Source organism: Triticum aestivum, chromosome 5D (assembly GCF_018294505.1).
Source record: "Triticum aestivum cultivar Chinese Spring chromosome 5D, IWGSC CS RefSeq v2.1, whole genome shotgun sequence".
Taxonomy (NCBI): domain Eukaryota; kingdom Viridiplantae; phylum Streptophyta; class Magnoliopsida; order Poales; family Poaceae; genus Triticum; species Triticum aestivum.
In genome coordinates this window covers 517,226,711-517,248,988 of record NC_057808.1, presented here as the reverse complement: position 1 = coordinate 517,248,988, position 22,278 = coordinate 517,226,711, and the positions used below count along the sequence as shown (strand labels likewise).

The 22,278-nt window shown below is 44.6% G+C and overlaps 2 protein-coding genes across 2 annotated transcripts; both read right to left on the bottom strand.

The window, feature by feature from the left end:
* Positions 1–487: 487 nt before the first annotated feature.
* LOC123125885 (photosynthetic NDH subunit of lumenal location 3, chloroplastic) lies at positions 488–1,461 on the bottom strand. The gene is made up of 2 exons (XM_044546329.1): positions 1,111–1,461; positions 488–1,011 (listed from the first exon to the last, which is right to left on the bottom strand). The coding sequence occupies exons 1-2, from the start codon at positions 1,421–1,423 to the stop codon at positions 617–619; spliced, it is 708 nt and encodes a 235-aa protein (XP_044402264.1). The 5' UTR covers positions 1,424–1,461; the 3' UTR covers positions 488–616.
* Positions 1,462–2,851: 1,390 nt separating this feature from the next.
* On the bottom strand, positions 2,852–6,650 carry LOC123123387 (probable sulfoacetate transporter SauU). The gene is made up of 4 exons (XM_044543891.1): positions 6,439–6,650; positions 4,599–5,225; positions 4,000–4,175; positions 2,852–3,906 (listed from the first exon to the last, which is right to left on the bottom strand). Exons 1-4 carry the CDS (start codon positions 6,441–6,443, stop codon positions 3,305–3,307), a joined length of 1,410 nt encoding a protein of 469 aa, XP_044399826.1. The 5' UTR covers positions 6,444–6,650; the 3' UTR covers positions 2,852–3,304.
* Between the last annotated feature and the right edge of the window lie 15,628 nt (positions 6,651–22,278).

The following is a 22,278-nucleotide window of genomic DNA, read 5'->3' as shown; positions in this document are numbered from 1 at the left end:
TGGTTAGGTTGAAATTTCAAGGTGCAATCTTTGATTGGTCATTTATTAACTATTTCTGAGCTAATAAAATTTAACTTTTAATGTCTTTTGTTACCAAAACTCTCTTGAGAAATACTCCCAAACTACACTGACCCTGAGCAGGTTTATTTATTTATCTACACAGTGCATTTAGTACAATATGTCCTCTCTAAATGTACAAAAAAGGAGATCATCGTCTGTATTTTCCATCTGTCTGAAGAAGGTGGTCATCTGTCTTTACTGAAGAAGGTGGTTTGTATTCGTGTACTTTACATCTATCTGAAGAAGGTGGTCATCTGTATTAACTGAAGAAGGTGGTCTGTATTCGTGTACTTTACATCTACCTGAAGAAGGTGAAACCATCTTCAAGCCCAAACTGAATGAACTCTAACTGGTTAACGAACGCTGCAACTAGAGCAAGAAACTGTTAAAAAAAACCGCGGAGCATTCACATAATTACTCTGACTAATTGCTGGGAAGAAGCATTCCATTCTGTGATATTTCTCAGTATCACCAAATGTACATAGAATTTTGGGTTGTTGTCTCGGAGAAAATTAAAGAAGCGTTTGTCCTAGCGAGCTAGCTAGCTAGCTAAAAGCTAGGCCATTCTTGTCATGACTTCCTGCAGGATGAGCTTGGTATCAGCGTAGCAGGACCCGATGTCGGCGTCGTCCTTGGTGGTGACGGCGGCCTGCAGCTTCTCGAAGCTGTCGAAGAGGCGGTTGGCGAGGCCGAGGAGCGGCGGCCTGGCGTCGGGGTCGGCTGCGGTGATGAGCTTGTCGAAGTCGTAGTAGATGAAGGTGGCCTTGAGGCGGAGGTACTTGTTGACGTAGTTGGAGGCCTCCTTGCCGAGCAGGTCCTCCAGCGCCAGCAGGTCGAAGGCGGAGCTGCGTATCCGGTAGGCGTGCGCCGCGAAGCTCGGCCCGATGTCGGCCATGTAGATGCCATTCTTCACGAAGGACCGCGTCCCCGACTCGCCATTGTTGATCTCCTCTGCGCCGGTTCAGCAGTTGAGCAATTGAAACTTTGATACTAGGAACGGTTGCATCATGACAATGATCGTGGTGCTATAGTAGGGTGGCGTGTACGTACTGTTGCGGATCTTGGGCACCGGCAAGGGGAACTCGGTGAGCCACCAGCCGTTGTTGGCCGGCTCCGGGTCCTCGTCGGCGTCAGCGGTGGCGCGGGCGGGCGCGGTGTGGAGCACAGGCACAACGGAGGTGGCGAGGCCGATGCCAAGGCGGAGGCAAGCTGAACGCCTGCCCGTGCCCGACGGCTCGGAGGCGTGGCATGCCACCGCTCTTGGCCTCGGCCTCGGTGACGCGCCGGCGCCGCCGCTGGTGGCGGTGGGGGCGGCCTGCTGGAAGCTTGAGAGGTAGGCGCTTGCCATGTGCGCCGTGGGCATGGGACTGGATGAAAGACGAGTGGTGTGCGTTACAAAAGGATGAGGAACAGAGCTCTGAAAAGAAATGATTATCCTATTTTTTTTCAGAGGTTGTATTTTTACCAAAACTTTCGTGAGAAATACCCCACAAACTACACTGACCCTGGGCACGTTTAGGTAGGATAATAAGAGCATCTCTAGCAGACCAAGTGGTCAAACCCTTATAATTTTTGCGTTTTACAGTTTTGGTCAAAAAAAATGTCTAGAACAGAAACCGTAAAAGTGGTCCAACCCGTAAAATTTTAAGGGCCACCGAAAAGGCACACCCGAAAGGCCGAAACCCTTATGTTTGGAGGTTGGAATGCCGAACCTAGGGGGCCCCGTATACCGGTCAAACCTTGTCGGAGCAAACACACCGCTGCGGTGTTTGCCGGAATCCGCCCTAAACTCGCTGGAATTCATCACCGCACACCGGGAAAGGCCGCTAGACACTGCAATCAATCGCCGCCGGTTCGAATTGGACGAGCTCGACATCGCCGTGGCCTCCCATGACCTCAGCCTGGCCGCTGGAATCATCCCGGCGCGGCAAGCAAAGGGGCACGGCTCGGCTGGCAATAGAGCAAGGCGCGGACGGCGGAGGCGACGGGGCGTGGCTAGGCGCGGCCGGCGTGGTGATGGGGCGCGGCCGGCGGGCGACGGGGCGTGGCCGACGGGGTTGGGCGCGACCGATGTGGCCGGCTAGGGGAAGGGGCGGCAGCGGCCGGACTGGAGGAAGGAGCTCTTTATCCTAGTTTTACAGTTTGTTTTACAGTACCTGTTCGGCCGTAGCTAAAATGAACCTTTAAAATGCTTTTTTTTTTACCCATATCCCAGTTTTACTGATTGCGGTTTTAAGGGGTCTGCAAGAGATGCTCTAAAAGGAGATGGTTGCCATTTCTTCATCTACAATTTATTCTCTCTAATTCTACAGTTCATCTGCCTGAAGGTGTACTTCTTTTCATGTGTCTGAAGGTGTACTTCTCATCTGTCTGAAGTACAGAATGCAGCAAAACATGTTGTAAAGTTGTCCTGCCATTTCTTTATCTACAATTTATTCTCTCTAATTCTACAGTTCATCTGCCTGAAGTACAGAATGCAGCAAAACATGTTTTAAAGTTGTCCAGTTTATTCTTAAAAATACTAGTATGAATTTGGTCCTGCATGCCTTCAAGATTTAGTTCATGGCCTGATATTCTACATCCTACATTTGTTATGCCGCAACAGTTGTAAGTCAAGCTTCCATCCTTTTTTTCCCATGCAAAAAAAGGTTCATCTTGCAGTTTTCTGTTTGATAAAAGGGTCTCCCATGATTTGTATCAAGAGAAACCATGCTACAAAGTTGTGGTGGATGCATGTTTTGGTTGTCTGAACTCAAAAGATGCACCTTCTGCACAAGAAAACATAATGCCGGAGGCAAATACAAATCCAGTTGTCAGACTGAATGTTCGTTCATCTTGCTTAACCAAGTTCACTAGTTCAGGATCAGGGGCAATGCCCTCTTCATCTAAAAATTCAGTTCAACATTACAGGTGACAAAAGAAAAAGAAATGAAATTCTAGGCGCGTTGGGATTGAACATGACAGCTGCATTTATTTACCTACACAATGTATTAGTACAATATATATTCTCTCTAATTGACAAAATTAAAATCACCGACTCTACCCGTGTATTTCTTGTCATGTGTCTGAAGGTGTACTCATGTATTTCTTTTCATGTGTCTGAAGGTGTACTTCTCATCTGTCTGAAGAAGGCGAAACCTGTATTCTGTCAACTGCACACCATTTCAACCCCAAACTGAATCAACTAACCGCATCAACGAACACTGCAACTGAAATGACAAACTTGTAAAAAAGCCGCGGAGCATCACATTAGCTCCAGATCCTTGGTGCTGGCCGCCAACCTTGCGTTCTCGCGGTCACGCTTGAACACAAAGTACAGCGGGGTGTAGAACAGGCAGCACAGACCAAACGGAACGATCATCATGGTCAGCAGCCCTCTCGAGAGCGCATACGCCCCTGCCACCGACCCGTCCGCCAGATTCACCGTCTTTGAGTTGTAGCCGTAAACTTTCTCGGTCACCATGCCGACGGCGGGAGCAGCCAGTGAGGAGAACGAGCCCTCGAACGCGCGGTCAAACGCGTAGATCATGGTGCGGTGCTTGGGAGGGACCACCTCCGCGAACATCGGGTTGTTCGCGCAGGTGGCGCACCAGCTTATGGTGAGCCCCATCAGGAACAGCGTGACAGCGTAGCTGTACCAGTAGTCGACCGACTGCGGGATGACCGTGAGGAGGATCCATGTGAAAGGGATGCCCATGAAGGCACTGAACTGAGCACACATGATGCGACCTGAATCCGGGTAGCGTCTTGACACACGGTCTGCGATTACTCCACCAAGAAATGATCCACTCGCGCAGCCGATGGCAAATAGGCTGTTTAACCCCGCCGAGCTTTTGTTATCGAAACCTACGAGGTTTCAAGACTTTGTTAATGTTTAACTCCAGCAAGGAGTTATTGTCAATTCAAATATTGGAAATATCCGTTGGTTTGTACTCGTACCAATTAGCTCAAACCACATTGTGAAGAAAACGACAGCAGTCCATGGCAAGGAGCCGACTATGCCTTGCAAGACGATGATTTGAAATGTCCGCACTTTCATGACAGATCTTGCTGTTATCCATGAATCCTTCCAGATGGACAGTGGAGGGAAAACACTGTTACCAACCAAACGCGACCTGCCATTTACATGAGATAGCAACATTATGCTTTAAGGACAGATACACGTACTGTTACATCGAAAGTTAATGTAGAATCAAGTGGTCATCCAACACATCAGCTTAGAAAAAGAAAACAAGGTACACTTCCTCAAAATTCCAGCTCAGCTGGATATTTTAGAGCTGAGAGGAAGTTGAATGAGAAAAGTTGCAAGCATAATGGTTGATATAGTGAAAACAGAAAATAAATGTCAGCACTCAATCACCAACAATACTATACTCCCTCTGTAAAGAAATATAAGAGCGTTTAGATCACTAAAGTAGTTATCTAAACACTCTTATATTTCTTTACGGAGGAAGTACATGATAATTATGCTTTCATAATACATTTGTACTATTAAATGCCTATCAAAGAATTTATCTAAAATCCGAAGCAAACCATACCTCTCATGGGTGTCGTCGTCACCCAAATTGCCTGGAGACGTTTTTCTAGGATCAACGGTGTAAAAGTAAACAAGAAGCCCAATCAACAAGCTTGCAAATGCGACCACAATAAATGCAAACCGCCATCCAGGAAATCCCCAATAATCCCTTCCAGCCATAACTGTTGCCACAATACTTCCTCCTATACCACCTATTGAGCCAATGAGGCTCAACAAACCAAATCCGGCGCCACGGGTGCCCTCTCTGTAGCTATCAGCAATGAAGGACTGAAGTGATGGTATGACAATGGCAAGTCCAACACCATTTACACCTCTCCAGAATGCAACCTGCTGAAAATACTGGCTGACACCAACGGCCCCTGTTGATAGAGCCCAGAAGACAGTTCCGACCGCAAGAATAGTGGGGCGATCATACTGAAGAGCAAGGACACCTGCCAAGGGAGATGCTATGGACTTCAGAAAGTTCATTATAAACGTAAGGTACCCCAGATCAGTAGGACCAGCATCGAAGGCGGCACTGACTTCCTTGTAAACAGCGGGGAGGAGATTCTCATCAGCCCGCTCCATTATGGAAGCCAGGTTGATGAGGATAAGGGAGATGGAGAATCCATATATCATCTTTTTTCCCCTGAAAGAAGGCAAAATAATTAGGTAAACATTCCATATCCACACAGCAGAGTAAACATGTTTCAATCTACTATTCACATCAGTAAAATTAAACTTAAATTCACTCCTTAAGTCCTTAGCAAGGATCTATAGGGTGTCTCACATGTGCACAGTATGCTTCGAGGCGTGGCCAATGGGTGCAAAAGATCTAGAATGAAACGGTTGTAATGAATGAATACTGAGCTATGCTCCAAAAAGTTAATTGCATTCACACCACATAGGAATTGTAGACATAATACCTAGAAGAGTTCCTGTTTTTCATGCTTCAAACTGTATGCATAATGTTTGGTGAATTTGCCACTATAAATTGGAAGGGTGTGATGAGGAAACATTCAAAGATTTCCACATAAAACTGCAAAGTAGAGTATTTGAACTGCTATACTAGTTGGTTTAAACGAATGAAGTGTCTCCCCTGGAACTGAAACTTAGGACCTAGCACTATTAGTTAACAGGCCAATCCATCTAAAACAAAGCTATATATGCCCATCGCATGATGCTTAACGTGATCTCACAGGGGTACCAAGAGTCTGCCGTGGTGGTTGTCATGAGATCCTCGCTTTCAGGCTACATCAGAATCCCAAAAGGGAAGAGGGTGACAATGGAAGAAGAAGAATATCCCTGTTTCACTCAAGGATCTGAGAACCGGACCGACAACGATAACGTTCCTCCGTCTCACTTGAATCTCTAGCACTCTACAAGTGCAGGGAGCTGAGCGCAGCCTCACAGATACTACCGCCAGATTCGTGTGGCTTGCACTTAGTGGAGCAGGCAACCAGACCACACGGCTAAGGTCAACGGGATCGAGCTTGCGGCTGGCGTCCCTGGATCAGATTCGGCCCAGCCATCAATCAAAATGGCATTCCCCAAACGCACATCTGAGTCCACCTGAATGCATTGCCCAGATACACATCTACACATCTGCTTTTAGCGGATACAGAGCCTGATCCACTAATTAATCCTGCCTCATTCGACCGGGTAACGCATAGAATCAGTGAAGAATCCCCTATCTTGGCCTAATTAACTCGAGGCGGGAACCAAATGAACGCCACTAACGCGTACAGCTGGTGTATAAGAGAGAAAAGAAATCCCCATTGGCCTGACGAAGCTATCTATGCGGCAGTGCTGGAATCGAAGGGAGAGGAGATGAACCAGCGCGTGTGGAGCCAGGAGCTTACCTCATGCTGGAGGAGCGGAAGGCCAAGGCCTCGTCCGGTCTGCGCGCCCTGGTAGGCTGGTAGATCCGCGCTTGGGAGGAGAGCCCTCGGTTTCTTGCTTCGCTCCCCGGGTGTTTTGCCCCGGATTGTGGGTGGAAAATCGGAGCAACCAACGACTAACGACGAGGGGCAGGACAGTAAACTGTCGGCATGCGTGATTGCGTGGGCGCGGACCAATGGAAGGGAGGCTCATGAGGTGGCCTGCTTCCCGGGTCTTGCGTCCCCGTCACCTCCGGTCTTGCCAGTAATACCCTTGTCTCAAGGATTGTCTACGCTCAAGATGTATAAAGTTTTGTTTTTTTTTTCAAACGAATCAGATCTACTATAATGATTCACCGAAAGTACAAAGCACATCAAACAAAATAAAAATTACATCGAGATTCATGGACCACCGAACGACCATTGCCGCCGCCAGAACGAGTCGCCGACGTGTCGCTGTCGCCGCACCCATACCGGAGTCGGCCTGACCTTGTTGATGATAGCCAAGAAGTCTTCGTGCACGTGCCCCTAAGGACTAGCGCCCTGGAGCCGCAGTCGTCGCCTTTGAATCCTTAAATCGATCTGAAGAACCTGACACCAAATATCGCCGTTGCATACGCATGGCGAGAAACTCTAACCTCGCCGCTCGAAGGAGCTGGCAGGAATCTACGTCAGAGCTATGTCTAATCAGTACCAACAAACGGACTTGAGAAGGATCGGAGCCCAGAAGACTGACTCGAAGAAGAAGCGTCGTCATCCGTCCAAACACCGCCCCTGCGAGGACTAAAACCCTACCTATCTACTAGCTGGAGTCAAGACACCAGGATTCTCCTCCCACCACCGGCCTCTGGAGCGGCAGGCGAATCCACGGGCTCACCAGCAGAGATCGAGGAAAGAAGGGATTTCCCAAGCCGCCTTGAGAGAGAGGAAAGAAAAGCCAACCATGCAATTCTAAGACTTAGTTTAGGGGAGGATAATCTTCTTACGGGCATGCAAGTAAAAGCCGACGAAGATCCGATTGTAGTACGATTCTTCTGAGACATCTTTTGTTTGTACAATCATATATCCCGAGACTTCTTCTTTTTTAGGATTTTCCACGTACCATTGACACATGTCAAATTACAACAGGGCCCACGTAAACAATGGAGACAACGAGAGAGGGCGAAGGTCGAGGAACATTTGCGGAGAAACTCCCCACAAAAATGAAACAACACTAAAACCCTATAAATCTCTGCAACAGTCGTCCTTACCACTTGTTGTCAAAGACCAAAAAGCAACATCGCCTGGATAGGCCTTTGTGAGCCGAAGAAGAGGTTTGCCATCATCGGCAAGGCCATTGTTATGGTTGCACATCGTTGGGGGATCATCTGACTGCTCCTCAAAACCTGGGATCCATCATGTAAGTGCATCTAGTGCCACCTCTAGTTGGTTTTGGAGTATTGACGACAAACCTGGTTGAGGGACTAATGTGTTTGTGAGAATTGCAGGATAACACAGGTAGTAGTCCCTCATTGATTCGGTTTACCTACCGGAGATGACCCCTAAAAATGTGTGAAGACATTGAAGACAATGGTGGTCTGTGAAGATATTCACATTGAAGACTATGACATGAGAAGACATCGCATGAAGAATATGGAGCACGAAGACTTAGTTGTTTCATAGTTTCCTTTTCTTCTTTGTTGAGTCATAGGAACCACCGCACTGTTAAGTGGGGTCCAAGTGAACAAAGTCAGAGTGACTGAAGTGATGCTCAACCAAATCCTATGTCTTCGAGCGAAGACAATGAGAGCAAATCTTATCCAGAGTCGGATAAGTCAGCTTTACTTGTAGCCCAAGTCAAGCTCCCGCGTGTGTTTGAAAACTGACCGTTGGACACGTGTCAGTTCCTTAGTGACACAGGGTCATTTCGGACAAATCAGGTCGGGTTGCCTCCTGGCTATAAATAGCCCACCCCCTACACCATAAATTGGTGGCTGCTCAGAGTTAGTGCACGGCTTTTGTCGTTTGAGAGCAACCCACCTCCGAAGCATTTGAGAGAGAGATCCTTGCGAGGACAAAGCCCAAACCACCCAGAGCCCAAAGAGTGTTTGGCATCACTGAAGTCTTTCTGTCCGCGTGATCTGAAGACTTGTTACACTTGAGGACTGTGTATCCTCCAGCCGGTTTGGCGTCGCGTTCTGAGCATCCAAGAGTCATTGTGGATTGCCGGTGAACGTAGTCTGTGAAGGTTCGGAAGTCTACCTTGAAGACTTACCAAAGTGATTGGGCGAGGACTAAGTGTCCTTAGCTCAAGGGGGATAAGGTGAAGACGCGGTCTTCTGAGTTAAATCTCAGCCTCCCAAACCAGACGTACAGTTGTCACAGCAACTGGAACTGGTCCAACAAATCACTGTCCTCTCCAAGCTACTGGTTCTATCTCTTCCTTCCCTTTACTTACAGTTTGTCTTCGTGAAGTCATTGCCTGCTTGCATTATCTGTTTGACTTCACTGTGTGACGACTTGATCTGATTGGCTTCGTACTATCTTCCATCCTGATCCATACTGCCTAGGTGCTAATAGTCTTCGTGCTTTCACTTCTTTGAATACTTGACTATGGCTTGCCTAGTGTAGTCTACCTTCCGCTGCATATCAATAGGATCATTTCTATTGCTTGTCTTCGAAACTCCCATGTATTGAAGACTTTCATAAAAATCGCCTATTCACCCCCCCCCCTCTAGTCGATATCCAGCTCTTTCAATTGGTATCAGAGCAAGGTACTCCCTTGTTCTGTGTGATTCGGTTTAACCACCTGGAGTTTTAGCTATGTCGACTGCAGGGATAATCAAAGTCTCCGCTGCGTGCCCTATCTTCGATGGCACTGAATACCCCTACTGAAAGAATAAGATGCGCATGCATCTTGAAGCCATTGATGTCGACCTCTGGTATGTCGTCAAGAACGGCGTTCCCAAGACCGGTGAAGGTGTCACCCCTGCTGATGTCAAGAAGTTCGTTCAACTGGATTCTACTGCCAAGAACATCATCTGTGGTCATCTGACCAAAGGACAGTATGGTCGTGTGAGTGCTCTGGAAACATCGAAGCTAGTCTGGGACTGGCTCTCCAAGGTCAACGAAGGCGTCTCAACCCAGAGAGATCAAAGGATCAGTGTCCTTCGCAACCTCTTCAACTGCTTCAAGAGACACGATAATGAGAACGTCCAGCTCACATTTGATCGCCTCACTGATATCACAAATGAGCTTCAGGCACTCGGCGCCACTGAGGTCACCAAGCATGAAATCGTCAAGACACTTCTGAGATCACTTGACAGCTCGTTTGACACCCTAGCCCGGATGATTCAAGAACGCCCTGACTTCAAGACTCTCGATCCATCTGACATATTTGAGAGGCTCAACACACATGAGTTTCAGCTATCTGAGAAACGAGATATCTATGGTCCCAACTATGGCCGAACTCGCGCTTTGAAGGCAAAGGCTGTTTCCTCGTCTGAAGAAGAATCTGACAGCAGTTCCGGTGATCCTGAAGACATTGGAAAGGATCTTGCTATGCTTGTGAAGAAGTTCCAGAAATTCACTAAGAAGAAAGGCTTCAGAAAGTCTTCACGATCCAGCTCAAGAAATGATGAAGCTTCTACCCACGACCACAAGAAGAGAACATGCCACAAGTGCAAGAAACCTGGTCACTACATCTCTGAGTATCCACAGTGGGACAATGAGAAGAAGAAGAAGAAGAAGAAGAGCAAGGAATATGATTTTGATGACAAGAAGAAGAAATCCTCAAAGTCTTCTTCCAAGTCTTCATCACACAAGAAGAGTTCATCAGGCAAGGCTCGTGCTTTTGTTGGCAAGGAGATGGATTCAGAGGAGGAGTCTGCTTCTGAGGAGGCGGAGGTGGAGTCTGAGGAGGAGTCCGACTCTGGCGTTGCAAGTTTGGCTCTAGCTACAGCCTACGTTGCCAAGTCCATCTTCAACACTGAAGACAACGGCTCCGTCACCAACGCTGATGCTAATGACAAGGACGACTCTGCTCCCACCTACTGCTTCATGGCACGTGGTGCCAAGGTAAAATCACGCGATGCTTACTTTCAAACATCAAGTGAAGATGACTCTGATTGTGAAACTAGCTACAAAACACTTGCTAAAATTGCAACTGAACAACAGAAAGCTATGGAACATATTCAAAAACTGTTAGACAAAAGCAATGACCTGTTGGACGCGGAAATGACCCGATCTCAGTCCTTAATTGAAGACATCAAAAATCTTCATGTTAAGTACGAGGAACTTGAAAGTCGTCATGAAACGCTCTCAACAACTCATGAAACGCTTTCCTACGATTATCTTCAAAGGAAGCAAGAGCTTGAGAAATTGAGAACGATTCATGAAGATCTTCAAAAGAAGAACGAGTCACTTCGCGCTCAACAGATCAGTCCCGCTCAGGAAGGATTTGAACCACCATGTCTAAAATGCATTGAGCGTGATAACGCTACCTCTATTGCTGAATGTTCAATATCTTCAACTGCTGATGTGGTAACTAACCCCTCTGCTGAGGATACCACTACTATTGCTAATGAAAATGCTAGGTTGAAGACTTTGCTTGAGACAGGGATGTACGAAAGCCTCGAAGGGCATCAGACATTATGTGATGTCCTCAAAAAGCAGATTCTGAACCGAAACCCTAGAAAAGAGGGTGTTGGGTTCGAGAGGAAAATGAATGTTGATGGTTCTTACTGGAAACCTGAGCAGTACCCCAAAACCAAATGGGTTGCTGCAAAGGAACCTTCAGTGGATCCGTCCACCTTATCTGGCTTCACTTGTGCTAACCCCGTTATCATTGATGAATCCTTTGATGCAAACTATAAACTGTTTAAGAATCAGAATGGTGAAGTGTTTGCCAGGTATATTGGTACTAACTGCAGGAATGGGCCACCTATGAAGAAGACCTGGGTACCCAAAAGTTGTCTTGAGAATCTTTCTGTGAATGTCGTCATGACACCACCTGGGAAGAAGACAAACCCCAGACCAAAGGCTTCATATGGTCCAAAAGCTTCATACAGATAGAAGACTCACCTGAGTCACCCTAACGCCAATGTTTTGCACGGAAATTATACTCAGACCCATGAATATGAGCATGTTTCCTCAAACCGCTATGTTCATAGAACAAAGAACTTTTCTGCTTATTCTTATGAGTATTATTCACCTCCTGCAAGGCTATTTGCTAGGGATCCAAAGCCGAAGTTCTCAGATGCTGCACTTAGACTCATTGCTTCGAAGCCACCCCTGAAAATGTGGGTGGTTAGGAAAACTTAACTCTCTTTTGCAGGGAAAGGTCTCCAGCCGGAAATCAAAGGCGTCCGATGCTATTGCTGGGGACCTAAAACATCTTGTAGGGCGCAAGATAAAATGCCCAAATGGTCTTATATGTATTTTGTTCCTGAATCGCTTGTCAGTCATCCTATCAGTCCTAACCTGGACCTAAGCTTTGATAATCCGCTTGTTCGTCAAATGTTTATGCTTCACAATACCCTTGGTGAAGCCTATCCCCCTAACTGCACTGTAGGGTATGACACCAAAGTCTTCAGAATGGATTATGGACAGTGGATGCACTAACCACATGACTGGCGATCGAAGTCTTCTGATGGACTCAACACTACGTCCATCAGACAAGAGTCACACCACATTTACTGATACTGGTAAAAGCAAGGTATTGGGTCTAGGTAGAGTTTCAATCTCAAAGGATCAGCACATGGATAAAGTGATGCTTGTTGAATCCCTCGGTTTCAACTTAATGTCTGTCTCAATGCTTTGTGACATAAACATGATTGTGATATTTGGAAAATATCGTTGCCTTGTTCTAATGGAATCTGACAAGTCTCTAGTCTTTGAAGGATATCGGAAAGATGGTCTGTATATGGTAGATTTCTCATCAGGACCATAGTTGGCCGTATGTCTTCTAGCAAAAGCTTCAGAATGCTGGCTTTGGCATCGAAGGCTAGGGCATGCTGGCATGAGGAACTTGCACACTCTCGCGAAGAAGAAACATGTCGTAGGCATCGAGGGCGTCAAGTTCAAGAAGGATCATCTGTGTGGTGCCTGCGAAGCTGGAAAGATGACAAGGGCCAAGCATCCCTCGAAGACAATCATGACTACACCTCAACCCTTCGAGTTGCTTCACATGGATCTCTTTGGCCCTACTCAATACTCTACTCTCACTACCACTGCTTGTCTCTATGGTTTCGTCATTGTTGATGATTATTCAAGATATACATGGGTGCATATAATCCTTTACAAGAATGAAGTGCATGATGTCTTCAGACGCTTCGCCAATCGTGCCATGATGAACTATGGCGTCAAGATCAAGCATATCAGAAGTGACAACGGCACAGAGTTCAAGAACACCGGCCTCGATCTTTACCTGGATACATTGGGCATCACTCATGAGTTCTCTGCTCCGTACACACCTCAGCAGAATGGCATTATGGAGCGCAAGAACAGAACTCTTATCGAGATGGCTCGAACGATGCTTGATGAGTACAAGACTCCAAGAAAGTTCTGGCCTGAAGCCATTGATACTGCATGCCACGTCATCAATCGTGTTTATCTCCATAAGCTTCTGAAGAAAACATCCTATGAGCTCCTGACTGGTAAGAAACCAAACGCCAGTTACTTCAGAGTATTTGGTGCTAGGTGCTGGATCAAGGATCCACATCACACTTCAAAATTTGCACCGAAAGCACATGAAGGTTTTATGCTTGGTTACGGAAAGGATTCACACTCCTACAGAGTCTTCAACCTCTTTCACTATAAAGTGGTTGAAACTGTGGATGTGCGGTTCGATGAGACTAACGGCTCGCAAAGAGAGCACCTGCCAAATGTGCTAGATGAAGTACCTCTTAGTGAATCCATCAAGCTAATGGGAACTGGAGAAATCATACCCTCAGAGGCACAGACTGAAGAGGAAATTATCATTACTGCTCCGGATCAACCTGAAGACAATGTTCAGCCTGAAGCTAATGCTCAAAATGAAGATAATGGTCAGCAAGAGCAAAATCTTCGTCCAGCTCATCCTCGTGTTGCAAATGAAGTACAGATTGAGAAGATGATTGACAGCATCAATGCACCTGGTCCACTCACTCGTTCAAGAGCAACACAGCTAGCAAATTTCTGTGGGCACTTTGCATTTGTCTCAATCTCTGAACCCAAGAAAGTTGCTGAAGCCGGAACCTGAATGGATTCAAGCTATGCAAGAAGAGCTTCAACAGTTCAAGCTAAACAATGTGTGGGAATTGGTTAAGCGTCCTGATCCTCGCAAGCACAACATTATAGGCACCAAATGGATATACCGCAATAAGCAAGATGAGCATGGTCAAGTCGTCAGAAACAAGGCTCGTCTTGTTGCCCAAGGATATACTCAAGTAGAAGGAATTGACTTCGATGAAACGTTTGCTCCTGTGGCTAGGCTTGAAGCCATTCGCATACTGCTAGCCTATGCCAACCATCACAACATCCTTCTATATCAAATGGATGTGAAGAGTGCCTTTCTCAATGGCAAGATTGAAGAAGAAGTATATGTTGCACAACCTCCTGGCTTTGAAGATCCAAAACATCCTGATATGGTATACAAGCTCAACAAGGCATTGTATGGCCTCAAACAAGCCCCTCGTGCTTGGTATGACACACTCAAAGACTTCCTGAAGAGCAAAGGCTTCAAACCTGGTTCTCTAGATCCGACAATCTTCACGAAGACATATGATGGAGAACTATTTGTGTGCCAAATCTATGTGGATGACATTATCTTCGGCTGCACTGACAAGAAATACAGTGATGAGTTTGGACACATGATGCAAGAGCAATATCAAATATCCATGATGGGTGAGCTGAAGTTCTTCCTTGGTCTTCAAATTCGTCAGCAAAGCAACGGCATCTTCATATCTCAAGAGAAATACCTCAAAGATTGCCTGAAGATGTTTGGAATGCAAGACTGCAAAGGATACACGACGCCAATGCCAACCAAAAGTCATCTGAGTCCCGACGCCAATGGTAAAGAGTTTGATCAAAAGGTATACCGCTGCATGATTGGTTCTTTACCTTATTTATGTGCATCTAGGCCAGATATAATGCTTAGTGTTTTGCATGTGTGCCCGATTCCAAGCGGCACCAAAGGAATCGCATCACTTAGCTGTGAAGCGAATTCTTCGATATTTGGCTTACACCCCAACACTAGGATTATGGTATCCAAAGGGCTCAGAGTTTGATCTAGTTGGATTTTGATAACCCACAAGTATAGGGGATCAATTGTAGCCTCTTTCGATAAGAGTGTCGAACCCAACGAGGAGCTAAAGGTAGAACAAATATTCCCTAAAGTTCTATCGACCACCGATACAACTCTACGCATGCTTGACATTCGCTTTACCTAGAACAAGTATGAAACTAGAAGTACTTTGTAGGTGTTTTTGGATAGGTTTGCAAGAATATAAAGAGCATGTAAATAAAAACTAGGGTCTGTTTAGATTAAGACACAATAAAGTAAATATAGCGAGTGTGGAAAAGTGGTGGTAGGAGTTGCGAAATTGTCCCTAAGCAATTGACTAGTTCACTAGACCGATAGCAAGTTCTATGTGGGAGAGGCCACTGCTAGCATGTCATCCCTGACTTGGAATTCTATGCACTTATGATTGGAACTATTAGCAAGCATCCGCAACTACTAACGTTCATTAAGGTAAAACCCAACCATAGCATTAAGATATATTGGTCCCCCTTCAATCCCGTATGCATCAATTTCTATGCTAGGTTGAAGCTTATGTCACTCTTGCCCTCCAATACATAGTCCTATCAACATACAACTAACCCTATGGTGTGATCCACACGCGCGCTCATATGATGGGCACCAAAGAACAGCAACATAACCACAAGCAAATTAAATCAATCATAGCAATTCATCAACCACCGATAGGACAACGAAAATCTACTCAGACATCATAGGATGGCAACACATCATTGGATAATAATACGAAGCATAAAGCACCATGTTGAAGTAGAGGGTACAGCGGGTTGCGGGAGAGTGGACCGCTGTAGATAGAGGGGGGAAGGTGATGGAGATGTTGGTGAAGATGGCGGAGGTGTTGGTGAAGATCGCGGTGATGATGATGGCCCCCGGCGGCGTTCCGGCGCCACCGGAAGCGAGGGGGGAGAGCCCCCCTCCTTCTTCTTCTTCTTCCTTGACCTTCTCCCTAGATGGGAGAAGGGTTTCCCCTCTGGTCCATGGTCTCCATGGCGTGGGAGGGGCGAGAGCCCCTCCGAGATTGGATCTGTCTCTGTCTCTCTCTGTTTCTGCGTTCTCCTCGGCTGCCCTTTCACCTTTTCGTATATATATGGAGATCCGTAACTCCGATTGGACTGAAATCTTCGCCGTGATTTTTTCCTAAAAATTAGCTTTCTTGCGGCCAAAGTAGAGCAGCAACCGCCTTACGGGTGGCCCACGAGGGTCAAGGGTGCGCCCAGGGGGGCAGGCGCGCCCCCTGCCTCGTGTCCACCTCGGGCACCGTCTCGCGTTGATTCTTCCTCCCATATTCTCCAAATATTCCAAAAATATTCTCCGTCCGTTTTTATCCCGTTTGGATTCCGTTTGATATGGGGTTTCTGCGAAACATAAAACATGCAACAAACAGGAACTGGCACTGGGCACTGGATCAATATGTTAGTCCCAAAAATAATATAAAAAGTTGCCAAAAGTATATGAAAGTTGAATAATATTGGCATGGAACAATCAAAAATTATAGATACGACGGAGACGTATCAGCATCCCCAAGCTTAATTCCTGCTCGTCCTCGAGTAGGTAAATGATAAAAAAGATAATTTTTGATATGGAATGCTACCTAGCATAATCTTGATCATGTATCTAATCATGGCATGAATATTAAGACACGAGTGATTCAAAGCAATAGTCTATCATTTGACATAAAAAACAATAATACTTCAAGCCTACTAATAAAGCAATCATGTCTTTTCAAAATAACATGGCCAAAGAAAGTTATCCCTACAAAATCATATAGTCTGGCTATGCTCCATCTTCACCACACAAAATATTCACATCATGCACAACCCCGATGACAAGCCAAGCAATTGTTTCATACTTTTGACGTTCTCAAACCTTTTCAACTTTCACGCAATACATGAGCGCGAGCCATGGACATAGCACTATAGGTGGAATAGAATATGATGGTGGGGGTTATGTGGAGAAGACAAAAAAAGAGAAAGTCTCACATCAACTAGGCGTATCAACGGGCTATGGAGATGCCCATTAATAGATATCAATGTGAGTGAGTAGGGATTGCCATGTAACAGATGCACTAAGAGCTATAAGTGTATGAAAGCTCAAACTGGAAACTAAGTGGGTGTGCATCCAACTTGCTTGCTCATGAAGACCTTGGGCGTTTGAGGAAGCCCATCATCGGAATATACAAGCCAAGTTCTATAATGAAAATTCCCACTAGTATATGAAAGTGATAACTCAAGATACTCTCTATATGAAGAACATGGTGCTACTCTGAAGCACAAGTGTGGTAAAAGGATAGTAACATTGCCCCTTCTCTCTTTTTCTCTCAATTTTTTTGCCTTTCTCTTTTTCTTTTTTTTTCGTCTGGAGTCTCATCCCAACTTGTGGGGGAATCATAGTCTCCATCATCCTTTCCTCACTGGGGCAATGCTCTAATAATGATGATCATCACACTTTTATTTACTTACAACTCAATATTACAACTCGATATCTAGAATAAAGATATGACTCTATATGAATGCCTTCGGCGGTGTACCGGGATGTGCAATGATCTAGCGTAGCAATGACATCAAAAAACGGACAAGCCATGGAAACATCATGCTAGCTATCTTACGATCATGCAAAACAATATGACAATGAATGCTCAAGTCATGTATATGATGATGACGGAAGTTGCATGGCAATATATCTCAGAATGGCTATGGAAATGCCATGATAGGTAGGTATGGTGGCTGTTTTGAGGAAGATATAAGGATGTTTATGTGTGATAGAGCGTATCGTATCACGGGGTTTGGATGCACCGGCGAAGTTTGCACTAACTCTCGAGGTGAGAAAGGGCAATGCACGGTACCGAAGAGGCTAGCAATAATGGAAGGGTGAGAGTGCGTATAATCCATGGACTCAACATTAGTCATAAAGAACTCACATACTTATTGCAAAAATCTATTAGTCATCGAAACAAAGTACTACGCGCATGCTCCTAGGGGGATAGATTGGTAGGAAAAGGCCATCGCTCGTCCCCGACCTCCACTCATAAGGAAGACAATCAATAAATACCTCATGCTCCAACTTCGTTACATAACGGTTCACCATACGTGCATGCTACGGGAATCACAAACCTCAACACAAGTATTTCTACTAATCCACAACTACCCACTAGCATGACTCTAATATCACCATCTTTATATCGCAAAACTATTGCAAGGAATCAAACATATCATATTCAGTGATCTACAAGTTTTATGTAGGATTTTATGGCTAACCATGTGAATGACCAATTCCTGTCATCTCTCTAAATAGATATAAGTGAAGCAAGAGAGTTTAATTCTTTCTACAAAAGATATTCCCATGCTCTAACAAATATAAGTGAAGCAAAAGAGCATTCTACAAATGGCGGTTGTCTAAGTGAAGAGAAACAGGCAATCCAAACTTCAAATGATATAAGTGAAGCACATGAAGCATTTTATAAAGCCATACTCAAAAGATATAAGTGAAGTGCAAAGAGCATTCTATAAATCAACCAAGGACTATCTCATACCAGCATGGTGCATAAAATAAAAGTGAAAACTAAAGCAAAAGACGCTCCAAGATTTGCACATATCGCATGAACGAAACAAATCCGAAAACATACCGATACTTGTTGAAGAAAGAGGGGATGCCTTCCGGGGCATCCCCAAGCTTAGACGCTTAAGTCTCCTTGAATATTTACTTGGGGTGCCTTGGGCATCCCCAAGCTTGAGCTCTTGCCTCTCTTCCTTCTTCTCACATCGAGACCTTCTCGATCATCGAACACTTCATCCACACAAAACTTCAACAGAAAACTCGGTAAGATCCGTTAGTATAATAAAGTAAATCACTACTCTAAGTACTGTTACAAACCAATTCATATTTTGTTTTTGCATTGTGTCTACCGTAATATAGCTTTTTCATGTCTTAATCCACTGATATAAATTGATAGTTTCATCAAAACAAGCAAACTATGCATCAAAAACAGAATCTGTCTAAAACAAAACAGTCTGTAATAATATGAACATTAACCATACTTCTGATACTTGAAAACTTCTTCCAAAATTAGGAAAAATAAAAAAAATTGTAATAAATACAGTGCAAAAAGAATCAGAACCATATGATGTTCCAGTAAAAAATGAAAAATCGCGCACTACAGCCAAAGTTTCTGTCCTGCACCGTACAAACCAACAAGCATTGTAAACATCCTAAAGGCAAACCTTGGCACATTATTTTTATTTCTAAACTTTATAAAAGCACACAACAGAAATAAATGACTCTCTAAAACTTCCGGGTTGTCTCCCTGGCAGCGCTTTCTTTAAAGCCATTAAGCTAGGCATATAGTGCTCAAGTAATGGATCCACCCAGATCCCAAGGTATATCAAAGCCAATTTTAATTAACAATGATTTGTGATTTAGTAGTGAGCACAAAGTAACATATATCATGCAACAACGAAGTCTAACTCTCTTCCTATGCATTGGCATGTCATAAAAGAACAATTCATGCACACATAGTAAAGGCCAATGCATAGTATAAACAGTTTCTTGCAATTTTATCATGTTGGAAACATGGAGAGGTGGAGATATAGTTCCTCTCTCATAATAATTGCAAGTAGGAGCAGCAAGCACATGCATATTATATTCATCAAAATCATCATGTGCAACGGTAAAAGGCAACCCATCAATGTAATCCTTAATAAGGGTAAACTTCTCCGATATAGTGTAGTTTGGAGAATTCAAAAAGATAATAGGACTATCATGTGTGGGTGCAATAGCAACAATTTCATGTTTAACATAAGGAACTATAGCAAGTTCATCTCCATAAGCATAATTCATATTGGCATCTTGGCCACAAGCATGGCAAGCATCATCAAAAAGGGATATTTCAAGAGAATCAACAGGATCATAACAATCATCATAGCAATCATCCTTCGGTAAGCACGAAGGGAAATTAAACAATGTATGATTTTAAGAGTTACTCTCATTAGAAGGTGGTCACGGGTAGCTAATCCGCTCTTCCTCCTTTTGTTCTTCGCTCTCCTCATCATCTTTTTCATCCAATGAGCTCACAGTTTCATCAATTTCTTCTTCCATAGACTCCTGCAAAATATTAGTCTCTTCTTGGACAGCGGAGGAGTCCTCAATATATGGTTTAACATAGGCATTAGAAGCATAATTATCATAACAATATTTAAGTATGGCAAAATTTTCAGATTTATAAAGAGTAGCACCATAAGTTTCAATCAAAGAAGCAATTTCATAAGCACCCTTAAAAGCAACAAATTCTTCAATTTGTTGAATATCATAGTAATTATAAACACCCTTAGCATACGAAGATACGATTCCATTATCACTAAACAAACATTGGTAGGGAAGGTGTTTCTTAGGGTCTTCGGAACAACAAGTAAAATCATATATTTCACATAAATTCCAAGCATAGCATTGCAACCGATGGATTTGACCCAGTAAAAGTTTCCCTTTTTCAGATATGCGGTGTCACACATAACAAGCATGCTCATCTAAAGATTTGCCCTCAACTAAGCTAGTTGGGGTTTCAGCCCGAGCACATAGGGATCGAAGATGATCCAAGTAAAAAGCTTCAGGAGTGTGATAGATTTTGAGTGGTTCTTCAACCATTGGTTCAGTAGGTACAACTATTTTTTTGGTATTTTGCGTTTCCTACCCATAACTAAAGATATAAAACAACTAAGAACAGCAAATAAAAATTACTTAGTGATAAAGCAAACAAGCATGCACGAGAATATTCACCCCACGCTATGACTCCCCAGCAACGGTGCCAGAAAAAGGTCTTGATAACCCACGAGTATAGGGGATCAATTGTAGCCTCTTTCGATAAGTAAGAGTGTCGAACCCAACGAGGAGCTAAAGGTAGAACAAATATTCCCTAAAGTTCTATCGACCACCGATACAACTCTACGCACGCTTGATGTTTGCTTTACCTAGAACAAGTATGAAACTAGAAGTACTTTGTAGGTGTTTTTGGATAGGTTTGCAAGAATATAAAGAGCACGTAAATAAAAACTAGGGGTTGTTTAGATTAAGACACAATAAAGTAAATATAGCGAGTGTGGAAAAGTGGTGGTAGGAGTTGCGAAATTGTCCCTAAGCAATTGACTAGTTTACTAGACCGATAGCAAGTTCTATGTGGGAGAGGCCACTGCTAGCATGTCATCCATGACTTGGAATTCTATGCACTTATGATTGGAACTATTAGCAAGCATTCGCAACTACTAACGTTCATTAAGGTAAAACCCAACCATAGCATTAAGATATATTGGTCCCCCTTCAATCCCGTATGCATCAATTTCTATGCTAGGTTGAAGCTTCTGTCACTCTTGCCCTCCAATACATAGTCCTATCAACATACAACTAACCCTATGGTGTGATCCACGTGCGCGCTCATATGATGGGCACCAAAGGACAGCAACATAACCACAAGAAAATTAAATCAATCATAGCAATTCATCAACCACCGATAGGACAACAAAAATCTACTCAGACATCATAGGATGGCAACACATCATTGTATAATAATATGAAGGATAAAGCACCATGTTCAAGTAGAGGGTACAACGAGTTGCGGGAGAGTGGACCGCTGTAGATAGAGGGGGGAAGGTGATGGAGATGTTGGTGAAGATGGCGGAGGTGTTGGTGAAGATCGTGGTGATGATGATGGCCCCCGGCGGCGTTCCGGCGCCACCGGAAGCGAGGGGGAGAGAGCCCCCCCTCCTTCTTCTTCTTCCTCGACCTTCTCCCTAGATGGAAGAAGGGTTTCCCCTATGGTCCATGGTCTCCATGGCGTGGGAGGGGCGAGAGCCCCTCCGAGATTGGACCTGTCTCTCTGTTTCTGCGTTCCCCTCGGCTGCCCTTTCACCGTTTCGTATATATATGGAGATCCGTAACTCCGATTGGACTAAAATCTTCGCCGTGATTTTTTCCTAAAAATTAGCTTTCTTGCGGCCAAAGTAGAGCAGCAATCGCCTTACGGGTGGCTCACGAGGGTCAGGGGTGCGCCCAGGGGGGCAGGCGTGCCCTCTGCCTCGTGGCCACCTCGGGCACCATCTCGCGTTGATTCTTCCTCCCATATTCTCCAAATATTCCAAAAATATTCTCCGTCCGTTTTTATCCCGTTTGGATTCCGTTTGATATGGGGTTTCTGCGAAACATAAAACATGCAACAAACAGGAACTGGCACTAGGCACTAGATCAATATGTTAGTCCCAAAAATAATATAAAAAGTTGCCAAAAGTATATGAAAGTTGAATAATATTGGCATGGAACAATAAAAAATTATAGATACGATGGAGACGTATCAGATTCTCAGATGCTGATTATGCTGGTGACAAGGTTGATAGCAAGTCCACATCAGGCACATGTCACTTTCTGGGACGATCACTTGTCTGTTGGTCTTCAAAGAAGCAGAACTGTGTATCTCTCTCCACTGCTGAATCTGAATACATTGCTACTGGATCTTGCTGTGCTCGGCTTCTCTGGATGAAGCAAACTCTCAAGGACTATGGTGTCCATCT